The sequence below is a fragment of the Thrips palmi genome, unplaced genomic scaffold (assembly GCF_012932325.1).
Source record: "Thrips palmi isolate BJ-2018 unplaced genomic scaffold, TpBJ-2018v1 HiC_scaffold_11, whole genome shotgun sequence".
In the NCBI taxonomy this organism is placed as follows: Eukaryota; Metazoa; Arthropoda; class Insecta; order Thysanoptera; family Thripidae; genus Thrips; species Thrips palmi.
The window spans coordinates 7,103,878-7,124,290 of record NW_023144622.1 but is presented as its reverse complement, the minus strand read 5'-3'; the positions used below and the strand labels follow the sequence as shown (position 1 = coordinate 7,124,290).

The window sequence follows — 20,413 nt, the reverse complement described above, 5'->3', positions numbered from 1 at the left end:
CGCAACCGGCGACCTGGTCTTCGCGGCCCGCCAATAATCAAGGGCCTTTCATAAGTGACTGGCTCCCTCCCCCCTCTCTGTATCAAGCTGTTTCCCAGCGCGGCTCGGCACGGCCCGGCACGGCCAGATCCCCCAGTAATGAATGTGCGATTCGGGCGTCCGATCGGGCCGCGCTAATCTCAGCCTCTCCATGTTTCCAGATCCCATTCCCTCCTTATCTCCGCCTTGCTGTTCCTGCCGCCGCTCCTTCCGGGAGTAGGAGGAAGGGGAGGGGGATTTTTCTCCCCCTCCGCAAGGCTTTGGCCTTCCCCTCCCACCCCTTGCAGAGCCACCCGCCGGACATTTCTGCTCCCCAGTGCCTTCTTTGCCGTGAATCTCTGGCAGACTGGAGGGGGGCGGCCGACCGCGGATCCGCGATCGGGAACCTCGTGCGCCGTCGTGTGAATAGAGCCGGTGTGGTGCCATTGCCATGTGGTGCCATGTGGTCCCTACACTCTAAATGTAGGGTGTCCAGAAACTGGGCGCCTTTGTCGCCTGCTCCACTTTTTAGGTGCCAAATGTCGCCCAGTTCTGGGCACCTTGTCCCAGTCTCGGTGGCAAACCATTAGAACCTGCCTTCACCCATGGCTCACAGCGACTAGGTGCCAAAGGTGCCCAGATGGGCACCTTAGTCGCCCAGGAACTAGACATCTGGCATGCTCTACCATGGGAGAGGGCCGGTTACTGATGATTGTCCACCCCGAGACTGGGCGACAAGGTGCCCAGAAACTGGGCGACATTTGGCACCCTAAAAAGTGGGGCAGGCGACAAAGGCGCCCAGTTTCTGGGCACCCCATATTTAGAGTGTAGGTGCATTCATGGCGCGCGATGGTTGTGCCCCCATAGGTACATTTATCGTGGAGACACCGGTAGCCAGGCCTCGGCGTCAATCAAGGGGACAGCACGACGACCCTCCCCTCCCCTCCCCTCCCCTCCCCTCTCCCGGAGTGCCTCGGCCAGCTCGGCCTCACGACGCACGCTGCATTATGGACGCCACGGCCTCGGACCCTTTGGAAGGACAAGGACTGACCCGCTCCCCTCGCTCCAAGCACGGCCTGCGCGCCGCGGCCACCTCCACGAGTGTGGTGGAGGCCGAGGCCCTGGGGGGTCGCACCGCGACTACGCCGCCGGCCTCCAGAACGAGGAAGTGGACCGGCGCTCCGCCAAAAATTTACACGAAATTTTCCCGAGGTAACAAATTTCTTCTGGTGTCGTTTTAAAGGAGAATGCACTGCCTGCTGCCCGGCCTTCACCTCCAGAAAGGCTCGGAGGGGGCAGGAAAGGGTGACAAGGGAGAACTCTCGTCCTCCAGACGGTCATGAGCGCGACGCCGTCGACGGCGGAGCCCTTGGCACAGCCCTGGCGCGGCCCTGCCCCCAATCAGTGCTGCAGGCTGAGGGCTCGCCGCCCATCCATCCATCTATCCATCCACCCAGCCAGCCATCCGTCACACAGGGCCTGGCCCTTCACCCGCTGTCGCCCTTTTTGCCTCGTTTCTAGTGCAGCAGCGGCCCGATTCCGAGGGCTCGCTCCGTCGCTCCGTCTCTCTCGCTCCGCTGCCTGCGCGACGCCCGGCGGGAAGCCCCCGCCGCGAGTGCGACAGAGACAGGGCGACGAGGCGAGTGTAAAATAAAGCGGACGTGTCCATTCACGCCCGCTGCACCGGACAGCGCAGCACAGCTCAAAGCGGAGGCCTGCCGGCGCGCTCAACGAGCTGTCCTCGTAATGGAAAAAAAGAAAAAATCGACAGAAAAAAAGAGAGGGGGCGGGTGTTGAACCCGGGACTTACCTCGGACGACGAGCTTAGCGGGCGGCGACGTGAGCGCGTCCCCGGTGGTGAACTCGGAGGCCGTCACCTGGCACTCCCAGAGGCCGTCGTCGAAGTTGAGGGTGGCGTTGCGGATCCAGATGCTGCAGTCGCCCTGCTCCTGGCTGCCGGCCCACTCGTACTTCTTGGGGTACATGCCGACGGGCTGCGGGACGGAGAGAGAGCGTGGTTAGAAAAGGAGAGGAAATCGAGGACCAAAGAGAGCGGAATCGTGTTTGAACCTCGGAACCGAAAATGGGATGCTCAGCGCGCCTCGTACTGCTGACTGATTCTGAGGACCGTTCCCGTCGCTGTCTCTCTCGCACTCACGGGGCGCTCCGCACCGGCGCGAGAGAGACAGAGCGACGGAAACGCCTCTCTGGCGGCACGGCGGCGGTGTGGCGCGAAACGCATCTGGCGAGCGGGTCGCTCGGCCGGAAACGGGGCGCCAAAAAAAGAAACGAAAACAACAAAAAAACACAATTTGGCTCGGCGTCGCGACGTCCGTTCATCATCCGCGAGTGGAAAACGCGGGAAAGTTGAAAAATACGGCGAATCGGCGGCGAGGAATTAGCATATCGACGCCTGCTGCACTTTACAGCGTGGTGCCGTCCGTCACCCGGCCTCGCCCTGCGAATAACAACTCGCTTTTCGAGCGGGAAAAAGAAGGAATAATTTAACGGCCGCCGGCAAGGCGGCGCGGCGGCCTTCCCTGCGATACGTCACGAAGCGAGACTGACCACAGCCAACCCGGGGCCGCCAAGTATGGATGGTAAAAGTTGCCCCCTTAGCGCGCGGCGCGCGGCGAGGCGGGGCAGGGGGGGAACTTTGCAAAGTCCCGACATGACGTATGGACTCGGGGCGAAAAAAAAAATCAAAATCACTCCGCGATATGTTGATCCCCACACTGCATAAAACGCCGCTCCCGCCATATTTGTCAGGACCGAACTTCGACATTTGGTCGGGATTTTTTTTCTGCCCCGCGCTCGGCGAGAAGGAGAAACTTTGCGCTGCAGTGTAGGAGGCAAAGTTTGTTCGTCTCAGCTGGACCCCGGCGGAGGCGGAGAGGCGACCAGCAGCGACAGGCACGCTGTGACGCTGTCGCGAGCTTCAAGCACCATTACTTTTCATTACGGAGTGTAGGGATTTCTATTTCTGGCAGCGGGCCCGCTGCGGCGCTGTGTACCGGGGGAGGGGAGGGGGGAGGGGCGAGGCCAGAAGGGGGTAAACGCGTTCGACAACTTTCCGGTACGACCCTTTTTCCATTCACACCCCCAGAATGAATATATCGGTCAAAGCGTGCGCGCGTGACCGGCCTACGCACGCGCGCGCCGCACGCATTCGCGCCCCGGGGGAGGGACAGAGACACGCGGCACCCCCGGGGGAGGGAGGGAGAGAGAGAGAGAGAGAGAGAGAGAGAGAGAGAGAGAGAGAGAGAGAGAGAGAGAGAGAGAGAGAGAGAGAGAGACACGGCAACAACAAAGCGAACGCGCAGCCATGACCCAGTAAACGGATCGCAACTACTACCAGGACCGCGCGCCAGTTATCGGCTCACTTTTTTCCGGCTCCCTCTCCGCGCCGCTGGCGGGACTCGAACCCGGGCTTAATGATTGTGCAGCGCGCAGTCTGGTCAAATAAGGCGAAGCAAGGCGAAGCTCCCTCCCCCCTCCGCGGACCATTAACTCCCTTAATTCCCTGGCCGCTCGGCGCCTCGCCCTCTATTTACATTTCCGATGAACAGCGGACTGAATTCCAATAAGCCGCGTTTTTACGGTGTGGGGGAGGGGCGGGGCGGGGCGGGGCCGTCCTCACCTCATCGTTCCGTCCTTAAACCGCTTCCCGCAATCCCCATCGCGTCTAATCATGCGCAACAAGGCGAGGGTTGGGGGTTCGATTCCCCGCGCAGCGCCGCGCAGCCGAACCCGAACCGGAAGCGAGACGGAGAGAGATAGAGAGAGGGGGAAAAGCTAAACAATTCCGGCCTCATTTTCCAGTGGCTGCCGCGCGCTGCCGCGTGGGCCATTCCCACGCGCTGGGCGCCTCTAGGCCCTCTAGGCCGCCCGGGCAGCTGACGCCGCCGATCGCGTTGTATCGGATCATATCGCAGTGGCGGGGAGGCGATCGGGGCGCCGGTCTGTCTGTCCGTCTGTCTGTCTGTCTGTCTGTCTGTCTGTCTGTCTGTCTGCCTGTCTGCCTGCCTGTCCGTCTGTCTGTCTGTCTGCCTGTCGAGGCGAGGGCCACCTCCGGGCCGCCAGCAACCCTCGGCCGGTCATCGTCGGCCGAGTCCCCGTCGGCAAGGCCCAGGGACCCGAAGGGACCCGAAGGGACCCGAAGGGACCACCCCACTTGACCCGCTGACCGGCCGGCAGACTGACTCCCAGAGTCGTTGTCGTCGCTCTGTCTCTCTCGCGCACTAGCGGGCCGTCCTTCCCGGCAGTGCGACGACAATAGCGACTCCCGGAATCAGTCTGCGAAGGCGGGGTCGCCGTCAGTCTAAAGTTGGCCCGCGACGATAACAGGAAAAGCCGGGCCGCTCAGCCAGTGCAGTCTAAATAGAGCGGCGCGGCGCCGCGGCCCGCAAAGTGTCATCAGCTGATAAACGCGAGGGGGGGGGGGAGACCGACGGGCCTGTCGGGCAGCTCCGTCTCTCTCGCACGTGTGCGCGACGCCGCGCGAGTGCGAGAGAGACGGAGCCTGCAGCCGGGCCTGCGGGCCGCATAAATACAGAGCCCCCTCCCCCCCGACCCCTCCCCCGGAGCACGACGCCGAAGGCGAGGCGAGGCGGCAACAAATAGGGGACTTTCTACAGCGTCAACAAAGCCCGCCAGATATATTCATTGAGGGAAGGGGAGCAGATGGGGCGGGGCGGGGCGGGGCGGCGGCGGGGCTTAGCGCCTTGTGCTTCATTTGAAGAGCAACCACGGCGGCGAGGAGGCAGCCGGCAACCCTTCCTTCCCGGCAGTCGTCGCCCTTCCCTTCGCAATTACGGTGTAATCGTCTTGCTCCACGATGAAGGCTGGAGGGCTCGCAGACCGTCCTCTTCCTCCTCGTCTTGGAGTGGCGGAGCGGCCGGGGCCGGCGGCACCCGGCGGCACCCGCACCGAGCGGCTTTGACTTGAGGTTAAGCAGGCGGAGGCAGTCAAAAGGCCTGCAAAATCCGACGCTCCAGACACACCGGGCGGCAAAGCCACACACACACACACCACACACACACACACACACACACACACACACACACACACACGAGAGTGCGGTCGAGGCGCCAGGAGCGCGTTTACAAGCGTTTCGACACACATCGTTAAAGTTTCAATCCCCGCTGATTCCCCCCAGTGTGCGTAAGCGCGCGTACGAGGAGAAGCTGGCAGAAAGGCGCCCGGAAGAGAAAGAGAGAGAGAGAGCGAGAGGAAGAGAGAGAGAGAGAAGAGTGATAGAGGGCCTAAACTCCGCGGCATTACGCGCTCGAAACGGTCTCTGATTGGTCGCTTCATCCCCAGGCGAGGCCCTCGCCAGCGCGTCAGCCAATGCAATGAGCAGCCGCTTCTAGGTCGTGGGAAAGCGCCTCGCCTAGGCTCGCCTAGGCTCGACCCAGCCCCAGCCGGGGCCAGGGTAGGGCCGGGGGCGACAGAAGATGAGATAGCTAGACACAACGGGAGGCTGATAAAACAATAACACGCAATCAGCAGCTGGATGGCTGGATCGAGCCGTGTATGCCGCACACCATCAACCACACGCACACACGCGCGCGCGCACACACACACGTCTCCTCCCAACTTGGATCGCAATAAGGCAATCGGATACATCCCTTTTCCGATATCAGAGCTGCGGCGAGGGGGGGGGGGGGGGGCAGACCCGGCCCAGGCCCGGGACGGGGGGCCTTCATCCTTCATAATCTATATCTGAGCACAGCACGGCGGTACCGAGTCGGGCACGGCCGGGCACCCATCGCCAGGGAAGCCCCACCCATGCGAAAAGCCCTGCCGTGTGCATGAGGGAGAGCAGCACCCATTCATTCATTCATTCATTCATTCATTCATTCATTCATTCATTCATTCATTCATTCATTCATTCATTCATTCATTCATTCATTCATTCATTCATTCATTCATTCATTCATCGCCCCTTCAATACTACAAGCGTCCAGTCCAATTCCTTCAGCCATTCATGCACGCATTCATTAATTGATTCGGAACACGGAAGACAACCGTGGCGTTTGCCGGGCCAGCTCGCCGGTCCGAACATTAAAATAATCACGAGGGCGGAGCGCACGGAACACGGAACGAAAACACGACAGTTTGACCGTGCCGTGCACAGTGGGCCAGAGGGCCGGTGGAGGCGGTCAAAATACCGGACACGTTTTGAGCTCCAGAGTCGCTAAGTAGGACTCGAACCGAACTGTGACCCCACCACTGAATTCCTCGTTCGGAGAGCAATCCATTGGTGGGGCCACACGTTCGCTTCGAGTCCTGCTTAGCGACTCTGGAGCTCAAAACGCGTCTAGAATTTCGGCCGCCTCCACCGATCTTCTGGCCCACTGTGCCGAGCCGCGTCCATCCGCCATTGCGAGGAAGCACTCGCGGGGAGCACTGTGCACTGCGCACTACTTGGCCTGAAGAGCCCGCGCAAAGTAATTGGCGAGGGTTGCCAGTGCCCCGGCAGTGCCCCGGTTCCCCTCGGTTGCCCTCCTCGGCGGTACAAACGGCCGCTGATCTTTCCGAGCCCCTTAAGTGGCGAGGCCGGCCCGGGCCAGTGCAAGGACCGGTCCGCCGGCTAGTGACTACATCACGATGCAGGGCCTGGCCGGGCCCGGCGGGGCCCCATCCCCATCCTGGGGGATCCCCGTCCTAGGGCCGTCCTAGGGCCGTCCTAGCGCCGTCCTAGGGCCGCGCCTCCCTTACGCCTTTTACGGCGTACTACAAAGGGCCCGGTAGGGGCGGCAGGGGCTCTCCGTCTCGCTCGCACTCACGGCCCGGCGCGCGGGAGAGCGAGAGAGACGCGGCGACACTAACCGCTGGGCTAGGCCGGCCAGGCGGCGGCGGGGAGCGCCTGCACATCGCGGGGTAGGCAACCCGCCGCGCACGTCGGCGTGGCGGGCCGTCTGGGCAGCCTAGCTGCAGGGGCTCGGAGCCGCTCGGAGCGCATCAGGCCGGAGTGGCGGCGGCGGCCCGGCGGGGCGTGCTGGTGCTGGTGGTGGCGGCGGCCCACAGTGGGCCAGAAGACCGGTGGAGGCGGCCATAACTCGAATCGCGTTTTGAGCTCTAGAGTCACTGAACAGGACTCGAACCGAACGTGTGACCCCACCAATGGATTGCTCTCCGAACGAGGAATCCATTGGTGGGGTCACACGCTCGGTTCGAGTCCGATGTAGCGGCTCTGGAGCTCAAAACGCGTCAAGGGCTTTGACCGCCTCCACCGTTCTTCTGGCCCACTGTGCGGCCAGGCCACGGCGCGGCCGTCAAGCGCCGTGACCCTAATCCGAGCCGATCCCGGAGAGTGGCCCCACGGCCCCACGGCCCCACGGCCCGGACGCGACGACCTGCTCGAACGGCCCGCGACACGACGCGGACGACGCGGAGCAGCGGCGCGGAAAAAAACACGCACACACACAGAGGGCGAGTAGTGTGCCGGAGAAATTTTCCATCGCCGTCGTCCCGCGAGGCGAGGCCCCCCAATGCAAACACGCACGCCACGCCGTCGACGAGGACCTCACACACACACTCACACACACACGCCATCGGCAAAGTCTCATATGTCACGTGTCGATCGGCCCCCGGAACGTATCATTGCTTCTGCGACGCCTACTGGCCGCGCCCCTCCCAAAGCGGTACCGGAAAGGGGAAAGAAAATAGGGAAAAAATACAGGGAGGGACTGATCCACACACACACACACACACACCGCGGCCGTCCGATATGAAGACGCCGAGTAAACAGGCGGGATCGCCGGCGGGGACGCCGACTCTCACGCCCCCCCCCCTCCTCTCACATTTCAACCTCGGCGCGCTCCGACAACCCCCAACCCGAACGGACGGCGAGGCGCTTCAACTATTTCCGCGCCGCCCGTACAGCCCCTACAGCCCGTATGCATACAGCCCGGCGTGCATACGTTTCCCCGTCGAGGCGGGCAGACGGCTAACGGCCCCGCCGCACGCGGCAGCGACGTGCCAGCCAGACCCAGCCAGACCCAGCCAGCCCGCCCGCCGGATCGCTCAACTTGGCTGCTTTATAGACAAGAAAATGGAATGGCCCCTTCAAACTTTTGGCCGCGCTGCTGCCGCGCGAGATGGAATTACAACGGCCGCGGTTGCGTGACACACGTGACATGCGTACGTGTCGGAGAGAGAGAGAGAGAGAGAGAGAGAGAGAGAGAGAGAGAGAGAGAGAGAGAGAGAGAGAGAGAGAGAGAGAGAGAGAGAGAGAGAGAGGAGGGGGGGAAGAGGGTTCGCCCAAGCGTTTCCGAACATCATTCGAGCCACCTGGCGGACGCAGAAAATGACTCGCTCCGTGGCGGCGCTACTCCGCGCGCGAGAGACTTCCAGTGGATGAACAAGGCGTGGGCGGGCGGGGTATTGACAGACGTTCATCGCGGTGCCGGTCCACGCCGCAGAGCCGGGGCAGCCCGGGGCCGCCGAGAGCGCACCCAGGCACTCTGTGCTGCAGGACGGGCTGCTCTGGGGCGGCCGGAGTGCACTGCATGATTTACCATTGGCACCGACTCCCCGCGGAGCACCGGGGCCACAGCCAGGCAGCCAGCCAGGCAGCCAGCCAGGCAGGTGCACGGCACTGCGGGGAAAATTCGAGGGGAAATTACCTCGCGCGGACGCTTGGGCGGCCACGCTCTGGCACTGCATCGCCTCGGAGCGGAGCGCGTCGACGGCGGCCTCGCGGGCACGGCGGGCGCGGCAGGCACGCCGCGACGGCTGCCTTCTCGTTGGCACCTCTCGTTCTTAATAACGCCGCGCTTCCCCCGGACGGCCGTCTGCCGGTTTACGAGCTCCCTTCCTCCACGACGCCGAGACGCCCGAGACGGTTGAGACGGCCAGACGAACGTCCGGAAGGAAGGAAGAAGGCGGCGGCTCATCAAAAAGCAACACAGCAGACCGTAACCTAATCAGGCGCAAGTGGCTGGCGGCCGGCCTGGCTTGGACACGGCAGCGCGAGCCGAGCCGAGCCTGGCCGCCTCGCAGACACACCCCGACGGTCCGACAACCATTAGTCTGGCCATAAATCAGCCCGTTAAGTAATACTCGCTAGGCCGTTAATGGTTTGTTTCCGCTCAAGGCGATGATGTAGCGCACGCCCCCACCCCCGAGGGGCCCCGCCCCGCCCCGCCCCGCCTCACCTGGCCGCCGACAAGGCCGGGCTCATCCGGAGGGAAAGGACTTTGTCTTTTTATTATCCCTTTCGCCAATTTTTTTGCCGACCCCTTCCTCGCGTACCCCGGCCTGCCGCAAACACGAGGAAACTCCACTCCACTCACCTTGTTGTCCTTCTGCCACGAGCAGTTGCCCCGCTTGTTGTAGATCTTGCACACCAGCTTCACGTCCGAGTCCGGGTTCACCTCCGTGTAGCTGGGCGGCTGCTCGAACGTCTGCAGCGCGGCGTGGGCACGACGCACGTCTGCAAACAGAGAGAGAGAGATGCACAGCGTTAGCCTCGGCGGATAAACACTCCGTGGGCAGCGGGCGAGCCATCTATTATCGTGGTTTCCTTTGCAGATCTAGACATCCATACAGCACGGGCTAAAGCCTCCCCCCCCCCCACACACACACACACCACTCACACACAGAGGCGCCGGCGAGCGGCAAATGGGGTGGAAAATGTGATAGCCTTAATATATGGCTTGCAACGCAGCGCCCGTCCCGTCCCCCAGGTGCGCTAAGCGGAGCTGTGCACCCCGACGCGCTGCCTTGTTGCATCCGGTTGCGAATCGCATTGCAATGCGATTGCCGCGTTGATTGCAAAGACATCCCTGCAACCGCCCGTCAGCGCCGTTTGCGCAAGTTTGCGCCGGGGCCAAACGCAATCCCGGCGCGGAGATTGAATCTAAAGAATCTGTCGCCCTGCGGCGGCGATAATACGCCGAGGGGAAGGGAGGGGGAGGGTGGCAGCGGCGAAGTATTTGGCACAGACATGCGGGGGCCCTCCTCGGTGCAGCGGTTCAGAATGGGGCTGGAGCGGCTGGGCTGCGGTCTGCCTAGGCACAGCCAATTTGGCGCGCCTCGTAAAAATGAGGAACAGGTGGAGGCGGGGGGCAGGGGGCGGGGGCGGCGGGGCGGCGGCGGGTTAGTGCCAGGTCGGCCGCAGAGGGGCGCACGCCGCGCACGGTGGAGGTGCGCAACTAGGCCACTCGCCGCAACCGTTCTTTCCACCAAAAATTCTCAAAAACTAAAACAAACAAAAATTGGAACACTGTTTCTGTTTTGGCGCGAGTCGTGTTGCCCTGGCAGCAGAGCGCGCATACTGCTGCGGGGCCACTGTGTCGCTGGCGGCCGGCCAGACACTGGGCCGGGCTGGGCTGGGCCCCGCCGATCACGACCCCCGATTGAAATTATAACTTGATTCCGAGCCCCGCCAGCCTCGCTGGCAGGCTTCCGTATTGCACCGCAGTGCCATCGGGCAAGCCGTTACGCCGCGCCACTGGCAGGCGAGCTGACAAGGACAAACTGACGAGCTGACGAACCATGGACAGACAGACACGCAGACGAACTATGGACAAACAGACGAGCTGACAAACTATGGAACTCAGAGGAGCTGACTAGGACAAACAGACATGCAGACGAGCTGACAAACTACGGACAAACAGACGAGGCGACAAACTATGGACTAACAGACGAGCTGACAAACCATGGGCAAACAGACGAGCAGACGAGCTGACAAACAGACACGCAGACGAGAAGCTTAGCGCATGGGCGTCCCTGCACTGTCGACTCGACGAGCAGAGGCAGCGGAGCAGTCTCGCCGGGATGTCGCGTCATTTTGTTTTCAGAGCCCCGCGCCGCTCCGCTGCTCCGACACGGCCTGGCTGACAGCGGCGCGCAGCTGCGGCGACAAGGTGTTATCTCTCTGTCTGACGCCCTGTGCCTGTCTCTCTGTGTGTGTGTGTGTGTGTGTGTGTGTGTGTTTTTCCGCTCCAGAAAATAGTTTTCGTCCCGTCAGTTATTTGAGGCAAGTGGCGGCGCGCGGCTGCCGACGGTCGTCGCCCAGAGAGCGGTATCCGAACTGAAGCAGCGCCAAAAGTTGTCCCCCTCGGCCCTCGTCGAGTGTCGTTCCATTCACCCGGGATTCGGGTGGTTTGGCGCGGGCGGGCGTCGAGGACCCAGCTTGAACACGCACACACGCGCAGGCACGCACACACACACACACACACGCGGCGCTGAGCTACCCCAGGATAAGTGCGCCGGCCATGCAAATAGAGCGACGTACGAATCTGCATACGCTTTCCGACACGAAGGGAGCGACCGCGGCGGCGGCGTTGGCGGTTCGTTCGGGATAAACTTACGACTAGCGGCAGAGCAGCTGCCGGCTCAGCCCGCCTGCCGCACTCATTCCCAGAGGCGTCGCTCTGTCTCTCTCGCACTCATCGCCGTCCCGTATAGGTGCGAGAGAGACAGAGCGACGACTCTCGGAGTCAGTGCGCAGGAGGGCTGCCGTGTTGCCGCAAGACGCGGGGGAAGCCGGGAAGCCGCCAGGGAGGAGGACTCCCCCGCCAGGCAGGCCAGCCGCACAGTGGGCCAGAAGACCGGTGGAGGCGGACAAAACCCTAAACGCGTTTTGAGCTCCAGAGTCGCTAAATGGTACTCGAACCGAACGTGTGACCCCACCAATGGATTCCTCGTTCGGAGAGCAATCCATTGGTGGGGTCACACGTTCGGTTCGAGTCCCATTTAGCGACTCTGGAGCTCAAAACGCGTCTCGAGTTTTGTCCGCCTCCACCGGTCTTCTGGCCCACTGTGAGCCGCCAGCCTACAGCGGCAGGCATGGCGAGGCAGAGCCACCAACTTTCATCCCCAGTAAAGACTAAAGACCGACCGCGGCGACATGACACGCTGCGGACACGCGGCGGCCCCAGTGAATAGGGATTTTGCGGCGGGGCGGGGCTGGCGGGGCTGGCGGCAGTGGGGCCGGCCCGACCAGGCTGGCGGCTCGCCTCAAGACGAGGGGGTTGGTTGGTGAGGTTGGTAACGCGGATTGAATTAATATTCCCGCGCAAAGTCCCGCAGCACTGTCGTCGGGATGGCCAACTTTGCGGCGCGGAGGGCCCAGCCCGGCTGCTGACGGCCTGACGGCCAGGACGACGTCGACCACCACCACGACGAACACCGGACGCGCCGACAACTTACGACTCGAAATATTATTTTTTCTAGTCATTTTATTTTTGGCGGCAAAAGCGGAGTCGAGGCGGGCGAATCAACGCCCCGGGGGAAGAGTGGGGAGGAAGGCGTTTTTTTTCTGTAAAAAAGCAGGGCGGCGTATTGCGGCGTATTGCGGGGGCAATTACACAACCGCCCCGGAAACAATTACAAGTCTTGCCGCCGAAATTAGAAACGGCGGGAAAACGCATTACGTCCGCCACTTGCAAATCGGGCATCCGGCGCGGCGGCGCGGCGTCTCGGTGAGCACGCAAACAAACACACGTACACATACACGCACAACGACAAACACACACACACACACACACACACACGCACGACGGCAAACACACGCGCGCGCACCAGTCCGGAGCGGTCCGGAGCGCCTGCGGTGGAGGCAATAGGCCGTACCGCAAGACAGCGCCGCCGGCCGGGCGGCCTACGCCCAAGGCTGACGACGTGGCGACGACACCGGATAGCGGATCCGTTTTCAAAAACCGACTCAATTTTTTCCCCTGTCATCGGGCTGGTGAAATTAATGGGAAGCTGGGTGCGGTGACGGCGTAAGTCATCCCGAAAAAAAAATTGGGAAAAAGAAGTCAGACGGACGGGAGCGCCACACACGCGCGGACGGGAAAAACGACGCCGAGAGTCGTTCGTTCGCTTAGGGAAACGAGAAGTGGGAAAAAGTGGATGAAAAACACGTAACTTTCCACGCGTGGGACTTTCGGGTGGGCGAACGGTGGCGGCTTCGCGCGGCGAGCGGGCCGCGGAACCGCGGGGTGACGCATGAGAGGAGACCAAATGGGAGAGCAGGCGAGGGAAGTTCTGGCACGGCACGGCAGTCCACCGATCAAAGCCCTTTACCGATCCACCTCTGTATGGCGGCCCCATCCGGCGTGATAGTGGTCGCTTCTCATTCAAACTACCCGGCTCTGGCCTCGGACGCCAAAGTTGGCGATAGTTGGGGCGAAATCCGGTTGGCCACTCCCCGGCCGGCCGGCCACGCGCAGTCCAACACACCGATTCTCTGTCTCTCTCGCACCGCTAGGGCCCATCCCGTGAGTGCGACGGAGACAGAGCGAGAGCGCATAAACGCAGCGCCAGCACCCCTCACAGACAGCACGCTGATGCCGATCAGGGTGTCTCTCTCGCACTCGCGGCGCGTCCCGGGCGGGAGCGAGAGAGGCAGAGCGACGAAAGCACTGTCCGCCCTGCGGCGTGAATGAGTGAGTGAATGCGGAAAATGAAAATGCAGGCGAAGGGTGGGGAAGGAAGTCGGCGGGCGGGCCCGGCAGGCCGACGGGCAGGCCGGCTATCTCCTAGTCCGATCAAGGGCTGTTGCCCGGGTTTTGTGGCCACGTAAAGCGGTAGTGGCGGCGGGGCGGGGCGGGGCGCTCCTCCCTCGAGTGTAACCCGGCTGTAACCAACGTGCCGTGACCAGCACACTGAACGAAAGTGCAGCCACCCCGCCGCGCCGTGCCGTACCCTACAGTGCCGTGCCAGGGGCGGGGAGAAGCCTCTCCAATCGACTTACGTTGCACTTCTCGTACTAATGACTCGGGATGATGCGGCCGCAGCGGGTCAGCCTGGACCAGCGTCCTGTCTCTCTCCCACTCGTGGGGCGCCCCGTGAGAGAGCGAGAGAGAGAGAGAGAGAGAGAGAGAGAGAGAGAGAGAGAGAGAGAGAGAGAGAGAGAGAGAGAGAGAGAGAGAGAGAGAGAGAGGAGAGAGAGAGAGAGAGAGAGAGAGAGACGCTGTTGGGATCAGCCCTTCCACTTCAAACAGCTCGAAATGCGATGATGCTGTCCGAGCGACCGCCGCGACCAAACGCCGGGCGAGGCGGGCGAGGGCCCGGGCCCGGACCTCCGGATGAGCTAGCCCCGGACGGGCGGGGCCTCCCTCGGGGTCACGCGCACCTCCGGACGCCCGGACCTCCGGACCCTCAACCCTCCTCGGCACTGCCCCCGCGTCCCACGGGCACCCGCAGCAGCACGCGCTCGCTCGTCCGCACCTCCTCGGGGAACCTCGGGAACCTCGCGAACCTCCTCGGAGCGCGGCCCGGCCCGGCCCACTGTTGCCGGCTTCAGCAAATCATTCAGCTCACTGGAGTCTCATCACCGTCATCCCCAGCGCGCCCCGCCGCCCCGCAGTCGAGGCGACCATCCAGGCAGGCAGCCCGCCCCCGCGGGGGACAGAAAAACAAACACAATCCGAGTGGGAAATCGGCCAAGATTGCTTTTAAACGCGTTCATCGCGCGGGGCGTGTCTGTCCGTCCGTCTGTCTGTCCGTGGTTGTGCGGAATGAAATTACCGCCGACCGCTCCGTGGCGTTGCCAGCCAAACACTCGCCGACGAATAACGCGGTGCTGGGAATCAGGCGGCCGGCCCGCCAGCCCCGCCGGCCCGACCGCACAATGGCAGATGTGTACACTGAATCCCACTCACTGCCGGCGGAAGGGGCGGGAGGGGAGGGGGGGGGGCGAGCAAGGGCAGGGAAGCCTAATTGCTGGGTCAGCAAGATGAATCGGATCGGCCACCGGTCAAGAATCCCTCCCTTTCTCCTCCTCGTCTCTCTCTCTCTCTTCTCTCTCTCTCTGAACCTCAAACCCTGCGCAGCGCAACGACACCAGAAGCTCTCATTTTCTCCCTCCGTTTCTCCTTACTATTTTCATTTTCTCCGCCTGTCTGTCTGTGTGTCTGTCTGTCTGTCCGTCCGTCTGCACACCTTGCGCTGCTGTCACAGCATAGAGGGTGGGCCGAGGCCCTGGGACCTGGAACCGAGGAGTCGCCGTCGTATCCCTGCGCCCGGAGGATCGAAACTCGTTCGAACCAAGTAATAGAATGGTGAGGACCAGCCTCTCCCCCCCTCCCGGCAGCAACGGGTCAGGGGTGAGTGTGGGCCGCGTCAGCAGGAAACGAGCAGGAGCAGGGCCGCGTTTGAGCGTCACTCCGGGCCGCCACTGCAAAGGGGAGGGGAAACTGAGCGGCTATCGCTACTGGCGTGTCGAGACGGTTCACCAAACACAGTGCGGCTGTTCACCTCTCGTGTGTGTGTGTGTGTGTGTGTGTGTGTGTGTGTGTGTGCGCGCGTGTGAAAGGCGGAGCAGTGTGGCTCCTAGCGCGACGGGGGTCCCGCAGGTAAAACTGGGTTTTAAAAAAGTCCTCTGTAAGTTTTTATACATACTAATTCATAAAGATTTCATTTTATCGAGGTTTATAAAGTTTTTTAATGGCGAAGCCTATAGTACCGGCTTGTCGCTTCCGCGAGGCTTTACAGTGTAGGCACCTGCTGAAGGAGACCCAGGAAACGGCGCGGCGGAAGTGTGGGGAGGCACGGCGAGGCGTGGCATGGCATGGCGTGGCATGGCCCCGAGCGAGGGTCGGCGCCGCGGCGCCACTACGCCCGCACCTTGCCTAAACGTTATTGACATTCGCGGTGGCGGCGACCCAGCCCCGTGAGTGCGAGAGAGACAGAGCGACGAGGCACTGTTCGCGACGAGCCAGCAAGAGGGGCCGCCGTGGCGCGGGCAGGCCCGCCGCCCGGGGCTGCCGGATGGGTTGCCTACCCGCCGTTGCGCGGGCGCTCGCCGCCGGAGCGCGACGGAGCGAGAGAGAGAGAGACTCCAGCCGCGCGTGAGTGAGTCGTTTGACCCCGACGCGCGCGCGAATGCGAAATGACTGGAACCGGCTGCGCGGAAAATAAAAAAAATAAGGGGAAACATGGAGGAAGTGTGCCTTTGTCCTGTCAGACACTGGACACTGCCAGCGCCTTCCGCGTTCTAAGCGAGTGCCGAAATTCGACGCCGCACCGTGGGCGTCGAGGCCCTGCGCGTCCCCAGTCGCCTCATTCTGGAGGATCGTTACCACACTGTCTGTCTCGCACTCACACGGCCGCCCCGCCCCGCGAGTGCGAGAGAGACAGCGACGAAACGACCCCTTCGGAATCAGTCGGCAGCACGGACGGGGCCGCGGCCGCGCGTCTTTTGAGCGCGAGCGGCGTTAGCGCAAACATCAAAACGGCCCGGAGCCGCGGAGGCGTGAAATTTGATAACACATCCGGGCGAGCGAGTCCGGAGTCCGGAGTCCGCGTTCCGGGTCCGGGGACGTGGAAACGACTGCCATGGCGGGGGCAGCGGCCGGGGGCAGGGGGTGCTAGTGGACGGGGGTTTGTTTTTCAGCGCGGGGTGGGGGTGATGGGGGGCAACAGTACCTAGCTCTGGGAAATCCATCATTGTGTGCCGAGCGGGTGGCGACCAGTGTGTGCAACTCTAGCGCCGCCGACGCTAATTTCGTTGCGCGTGCGATTCATATAAAACCGAGTGGTGGCTATTGTACCACGCCAAAATTTTAAAAAAAAATATTTTATTTTATTTTTTGAAATTTAAGGTTCTTGTGTTTTCTGAAAACCCACCGAAAACCAGTCCGGTTTCGGCCGGCGCCTCCCTGTTCCTTTCCTTGTCCGAGGCGGGGGCGAGGCTGCCCCGCCGATCCCCAGATGGCGCACGGCGCGCGGCCGCAGAAAAGGATAATGAAGAAAGGGACATCGATTGGAAGCGGGATTAGTGGGAGTGGGCGGCCTGATCCTCCGGGCGGCGTGAGCGGGCGGGGCGGGGGGGCGGGGCGGGGCGGGGCGGGGTTGGCGGGCATGTGCTGGCCCAGCTAAGTAATCAGAGCGCAGCTCTCGCGGCCCCACGGCCAGCCCGGGCCCCGCCACGGCTTATTAGATTCAACTGCTCGTGTGCGTGCGTGTATGTGTGTGTGTTGGGGGGGGAGTGTGTGTATATTGGCGGCCGCAAAATAAGCTTCGATAACCGCCCCGCGGCCCGCCCGCCCTGATAATGTGTTTTTCAAATTTACTTAAAAAGCCCCGGCCTTCGTGCGTGAAGATCGAACGAGTTCACGGTGTCGTGGTCCTCCACAGCCCCCTGCGGATTGATTCCAAGAGTCGTTGGCTCTGTCTCTCTCGCACCTATACGGGACGCCTGGTGAGAGCGAGAGACAGAGCGACTGAAACGAGCAGGCTGCCGCGGGGCGGCAAATAATTTTTATTTTTATTCCGGTGGCGGCGCTGCGGAGGCTGCCCGCGGGCGCCGTTCTTCATCGGCCGCCGTCGGTGACGTCATCAACGCCGAGGAACACGAACACGTCGTCCGCAGGCAGGCCTACAGTGGGCCAGGCCGGCGCCGGCGGCAAAGCTCTGGACGCGTTTTGAGCTCCAGAGTCGCGAAAAAGGACTCGAATCGAACGTGTGACCCCACCAATGGATTCCTCGTTCGGCGAGCAAGCCATTGGTGGGGTCACACGTTCGGTTCGAGCCCCATTTAGCGACTCTGGAGCTAAAAACGCGTCTAGAGTTTTGGCCGGCTGCGCCGGTCTTCTGGCCCACTGTGCAGTGCCGGGCGGTGCACTGCCACGGCGCGGCGGCGCGGCCGGCAATACGGGAGGCAAACAAGGGCGTGTTTGCGAACGGGATCGCGTCCGAGTCCGAGTCCGCGGCGGCGCTGGCGGGGCAGCCCTGGGGCAGCCCTGGGGCAGCCGGCCCTCGCTTGGACAAACACAGCGCAGCGCGGCGCAGGAACCAAAGCAGCGGCGACGCGGCGGTGTGTTAGCGCCGGCACCTCGCGGCCTCCGTCTCTCTCGCACCCCCACGGCAAGCCCCACGAGTGCGACAGAGACAGAGCGACTCGGCGGAATCAGTCGCCTGCCGCATCGCCGCGGGACCCGCGCTGCACGGCGTCTCCGTGGAGACGCGGTCAAGTTTGACCCGCGAAGCGAGCGAGAGAGACAGAGGGAGGGAGAGGGGTTAGCAACTTTTTATTCATAAGCTTCATTTCTCGCGGCGCTCACCTTCCCTAACGAAGGAACGTCTAATTAGCGCTTCGGCGAGAAGTAAGAGAAATAAGGGGAATAAGAGAAATATGGCGGAACAGGCGGGCCGGCGTCGAAGCGCGCCAAGCGCGCCAAGCGCGGCGACCCGGTTGAATAACCATGAGCCGGACGAGACGAATTATTCATAATATCAATCACCATTAAGGCCCTTTACCACCACGGCCACCGCGGACACGCGCTGCAAGACCACCGCCAGGACCACCGCGACGCAGCAAAGACCACACCGCGCCAAAGACCATAAGCATTAGGCAAACTCCGCGCCAAACGATGTAGTGGAAGACGCTCAACAACATTATAAGGCTCTCCTAGCCGGCAGGCGGCGCTCTCTCTCGCACACACGCGCGCGCCAGGTGGCCATGAGTGCATGCAACACTCATTGTGCGCATTAGCCCCCCACGTCATAAATTAATGACTCTTGTGACGGTAGCCAAGTACTCGGAGTGGTTGGCCTGGCGCCAGTGCCCCGGCACCGGCAGCATCAACAGCCCAAAGCAATCGCCCCGCCTGGTCAGTCACTACAACATGGTAATCACGGCCCGGCCCCGCAGGTGCCGTCTCTCTCGCACCCCCGCGGCCCGGTGCCTGCGTGCGAGAGAGACAGAAAGAGCAGGTTCGGAATCAGCCTGCAGCCTCACCCCGAGCGTCCGCCAGTCCGCCGGCCGGGCCTGGACGGGCAGGGCCGGGACGGCCGAGAGGTGTGTGGTCGCCGGAGGAGAACAAGCGGAGCGAGGGAGAGGGAGACGGTCTTGGAGGAGGGGGAGATGCGCCGTCCTCCGGCAGTGGTCTGACTGGGTCTCCCCGTCTCCCTCGCACTGGCGGGCCGCGGCGTGCGGGTGCGAGAGAGACGGCGCTCGCTCGTGACGTGCAGGGCGTGCAGGGCCGGCTCGGCGTTACGCCCCCAGTGCTCCTGATTATGATGAGCATGCTGTGCGGGTGGTCCACCGAGTCCACGCCGTCCAGGGCCTGGACTCCAGGGCCTGGACTCCAGGCCGTCCGCGCCGACCGGGGTATCGACGACGCGGCGTGGCGCGGCGCGCGTGGAGTATAAACAGTCGCATTCGGCGCCGATCGCCCAGGGGGGCTCTGAATTTCAATCGCGTGCAGCGGCAGCAGCGGGGCACGTTTTTTAAAAATCCATTTCGCCGTGCGCGGGGCCCGGGCCGGCCAGGACTCTCTCAGCCGATTTAATTATTGGAACACGCTGCGTTAGCGCGACGCTTCCTCCTCATTGTCTCAGTCGCTTTTAATTGCTTCCTTCGTTTTTCAATCACTCGGAGCGCGGCAAGCCAAGCCGAGCCAGGCGCCTTCCTCACACCGCGTGGACTCTCTAGCGTCCCCGGTCCTTACCTCACTTACTCATTATTTGGCCCCACCGCCACCCCGCCGCTCTAGGGGGCGCTGCGCTGCGCTCGCGTGAGGGCGTCGTGGAGACGGGGGAGGGGAGGGGGGAGGGGTTTCAATTTACTTGGCGTGAGAGGGAGGTGCGGGAAAACCATTCCTGTGCGCGTAATTAAACTCGCCGAGGGAACCTTTTTAACAGTGGACCTGCCACACACGCCCCCGCAGCCCCACGGGCCGACACGGGGGCCCCCCGCAGCCCTTGTCGTGTGACGCCGGCGGCCCGGAAGAGGAGGTGGCAGATTGGCCGGCCGCGGAGAACAAGAGCAAAAAAAAGGGGGGGGAAGGGGGAATGTACAAAAATTAGAGAGTTTCGTGAGGGGGAACATGCTGGGGCTGTGCACTACACTCCATCACTTTCGGCGACGCGTACCTTCACGCGTGCTTGTTACTGTGTGAGTGTGTGTGTGTGTCTGTGTGCGTGCGCGTGTGCCACCCGGACTCAAAGCAGCCGCAGTAGTTTCAGGAACCCGCTTCGCCATAGTGTACCTCGCCCACGCAAACACACACAAGCCAGCGCTCGGGACCGCCGAGCCGGGGAACCTGAACGGTCCTCATTCCTTACTGCTGCCTGCCGTTGTTATGAAATCAGGTCGTGCCCGAAAGGAAAGGGCTTCACAAACGGGGCGAATAAAAATGCGAACCGGGTTCTCCGCGTTTCGTCGGGGGTTGCGGAAGGTGGGGGAGGGGGAGGGGCGGCGACACACTGTACGTACTGTTGTCCTGTGCAGTCAGCCCCCAGGACGTCCTCTGGACCACATCGGTCAGCTTGAGTGCCGGCTGGGGGCGGCTGGGGGCGTCCGCATAGCAGCAGACTCACCGGACACCAAATATTGATAGAGTCGGCACTTCGGGCTGTGTGTGTGCCTACCGCTTCGGAGCGGACGGCCCTGCGAGGGGGGGGGGGGTCTCCGGGGAAGGACAAGGGGTGG

The 20,413-nt window shown here is 62.6% G+C and overlaps 1 protein-coding gene across 6 annotated transcripts in view; it reads right to left on the bottom strand.

Annotated features, from left to right (window-relative positions):
• The window catches only part of LOC117639518 (irregular chiasm C-roughest protein), a 139,034-nt gene that overhangs the window by 14,978 nt on the left and 103,643 nt on the right, over window positions 1-20,413 (bottom strand). For all 6 annotated transcript variants that reach the window (XM_034375261.1, XM_034375265.1, XM_034375262.1 and 3 more), the window contains exons 2-3: window positions 9,321-9,460; window positions 1,829-2,012 (exon numbers count right to left, since the gene is read on the bottom strand). In XM_034375261.1, the coding sequence (XP_034231152.1) occupies window positions 1,829-2,012; window positions 9,321-9,460 (324 nt within the window). The remainder of the gene's footprint in view (window positions 1-1,828; window positions 2,013-9,320; window positions 9,461-20,413) is intronic.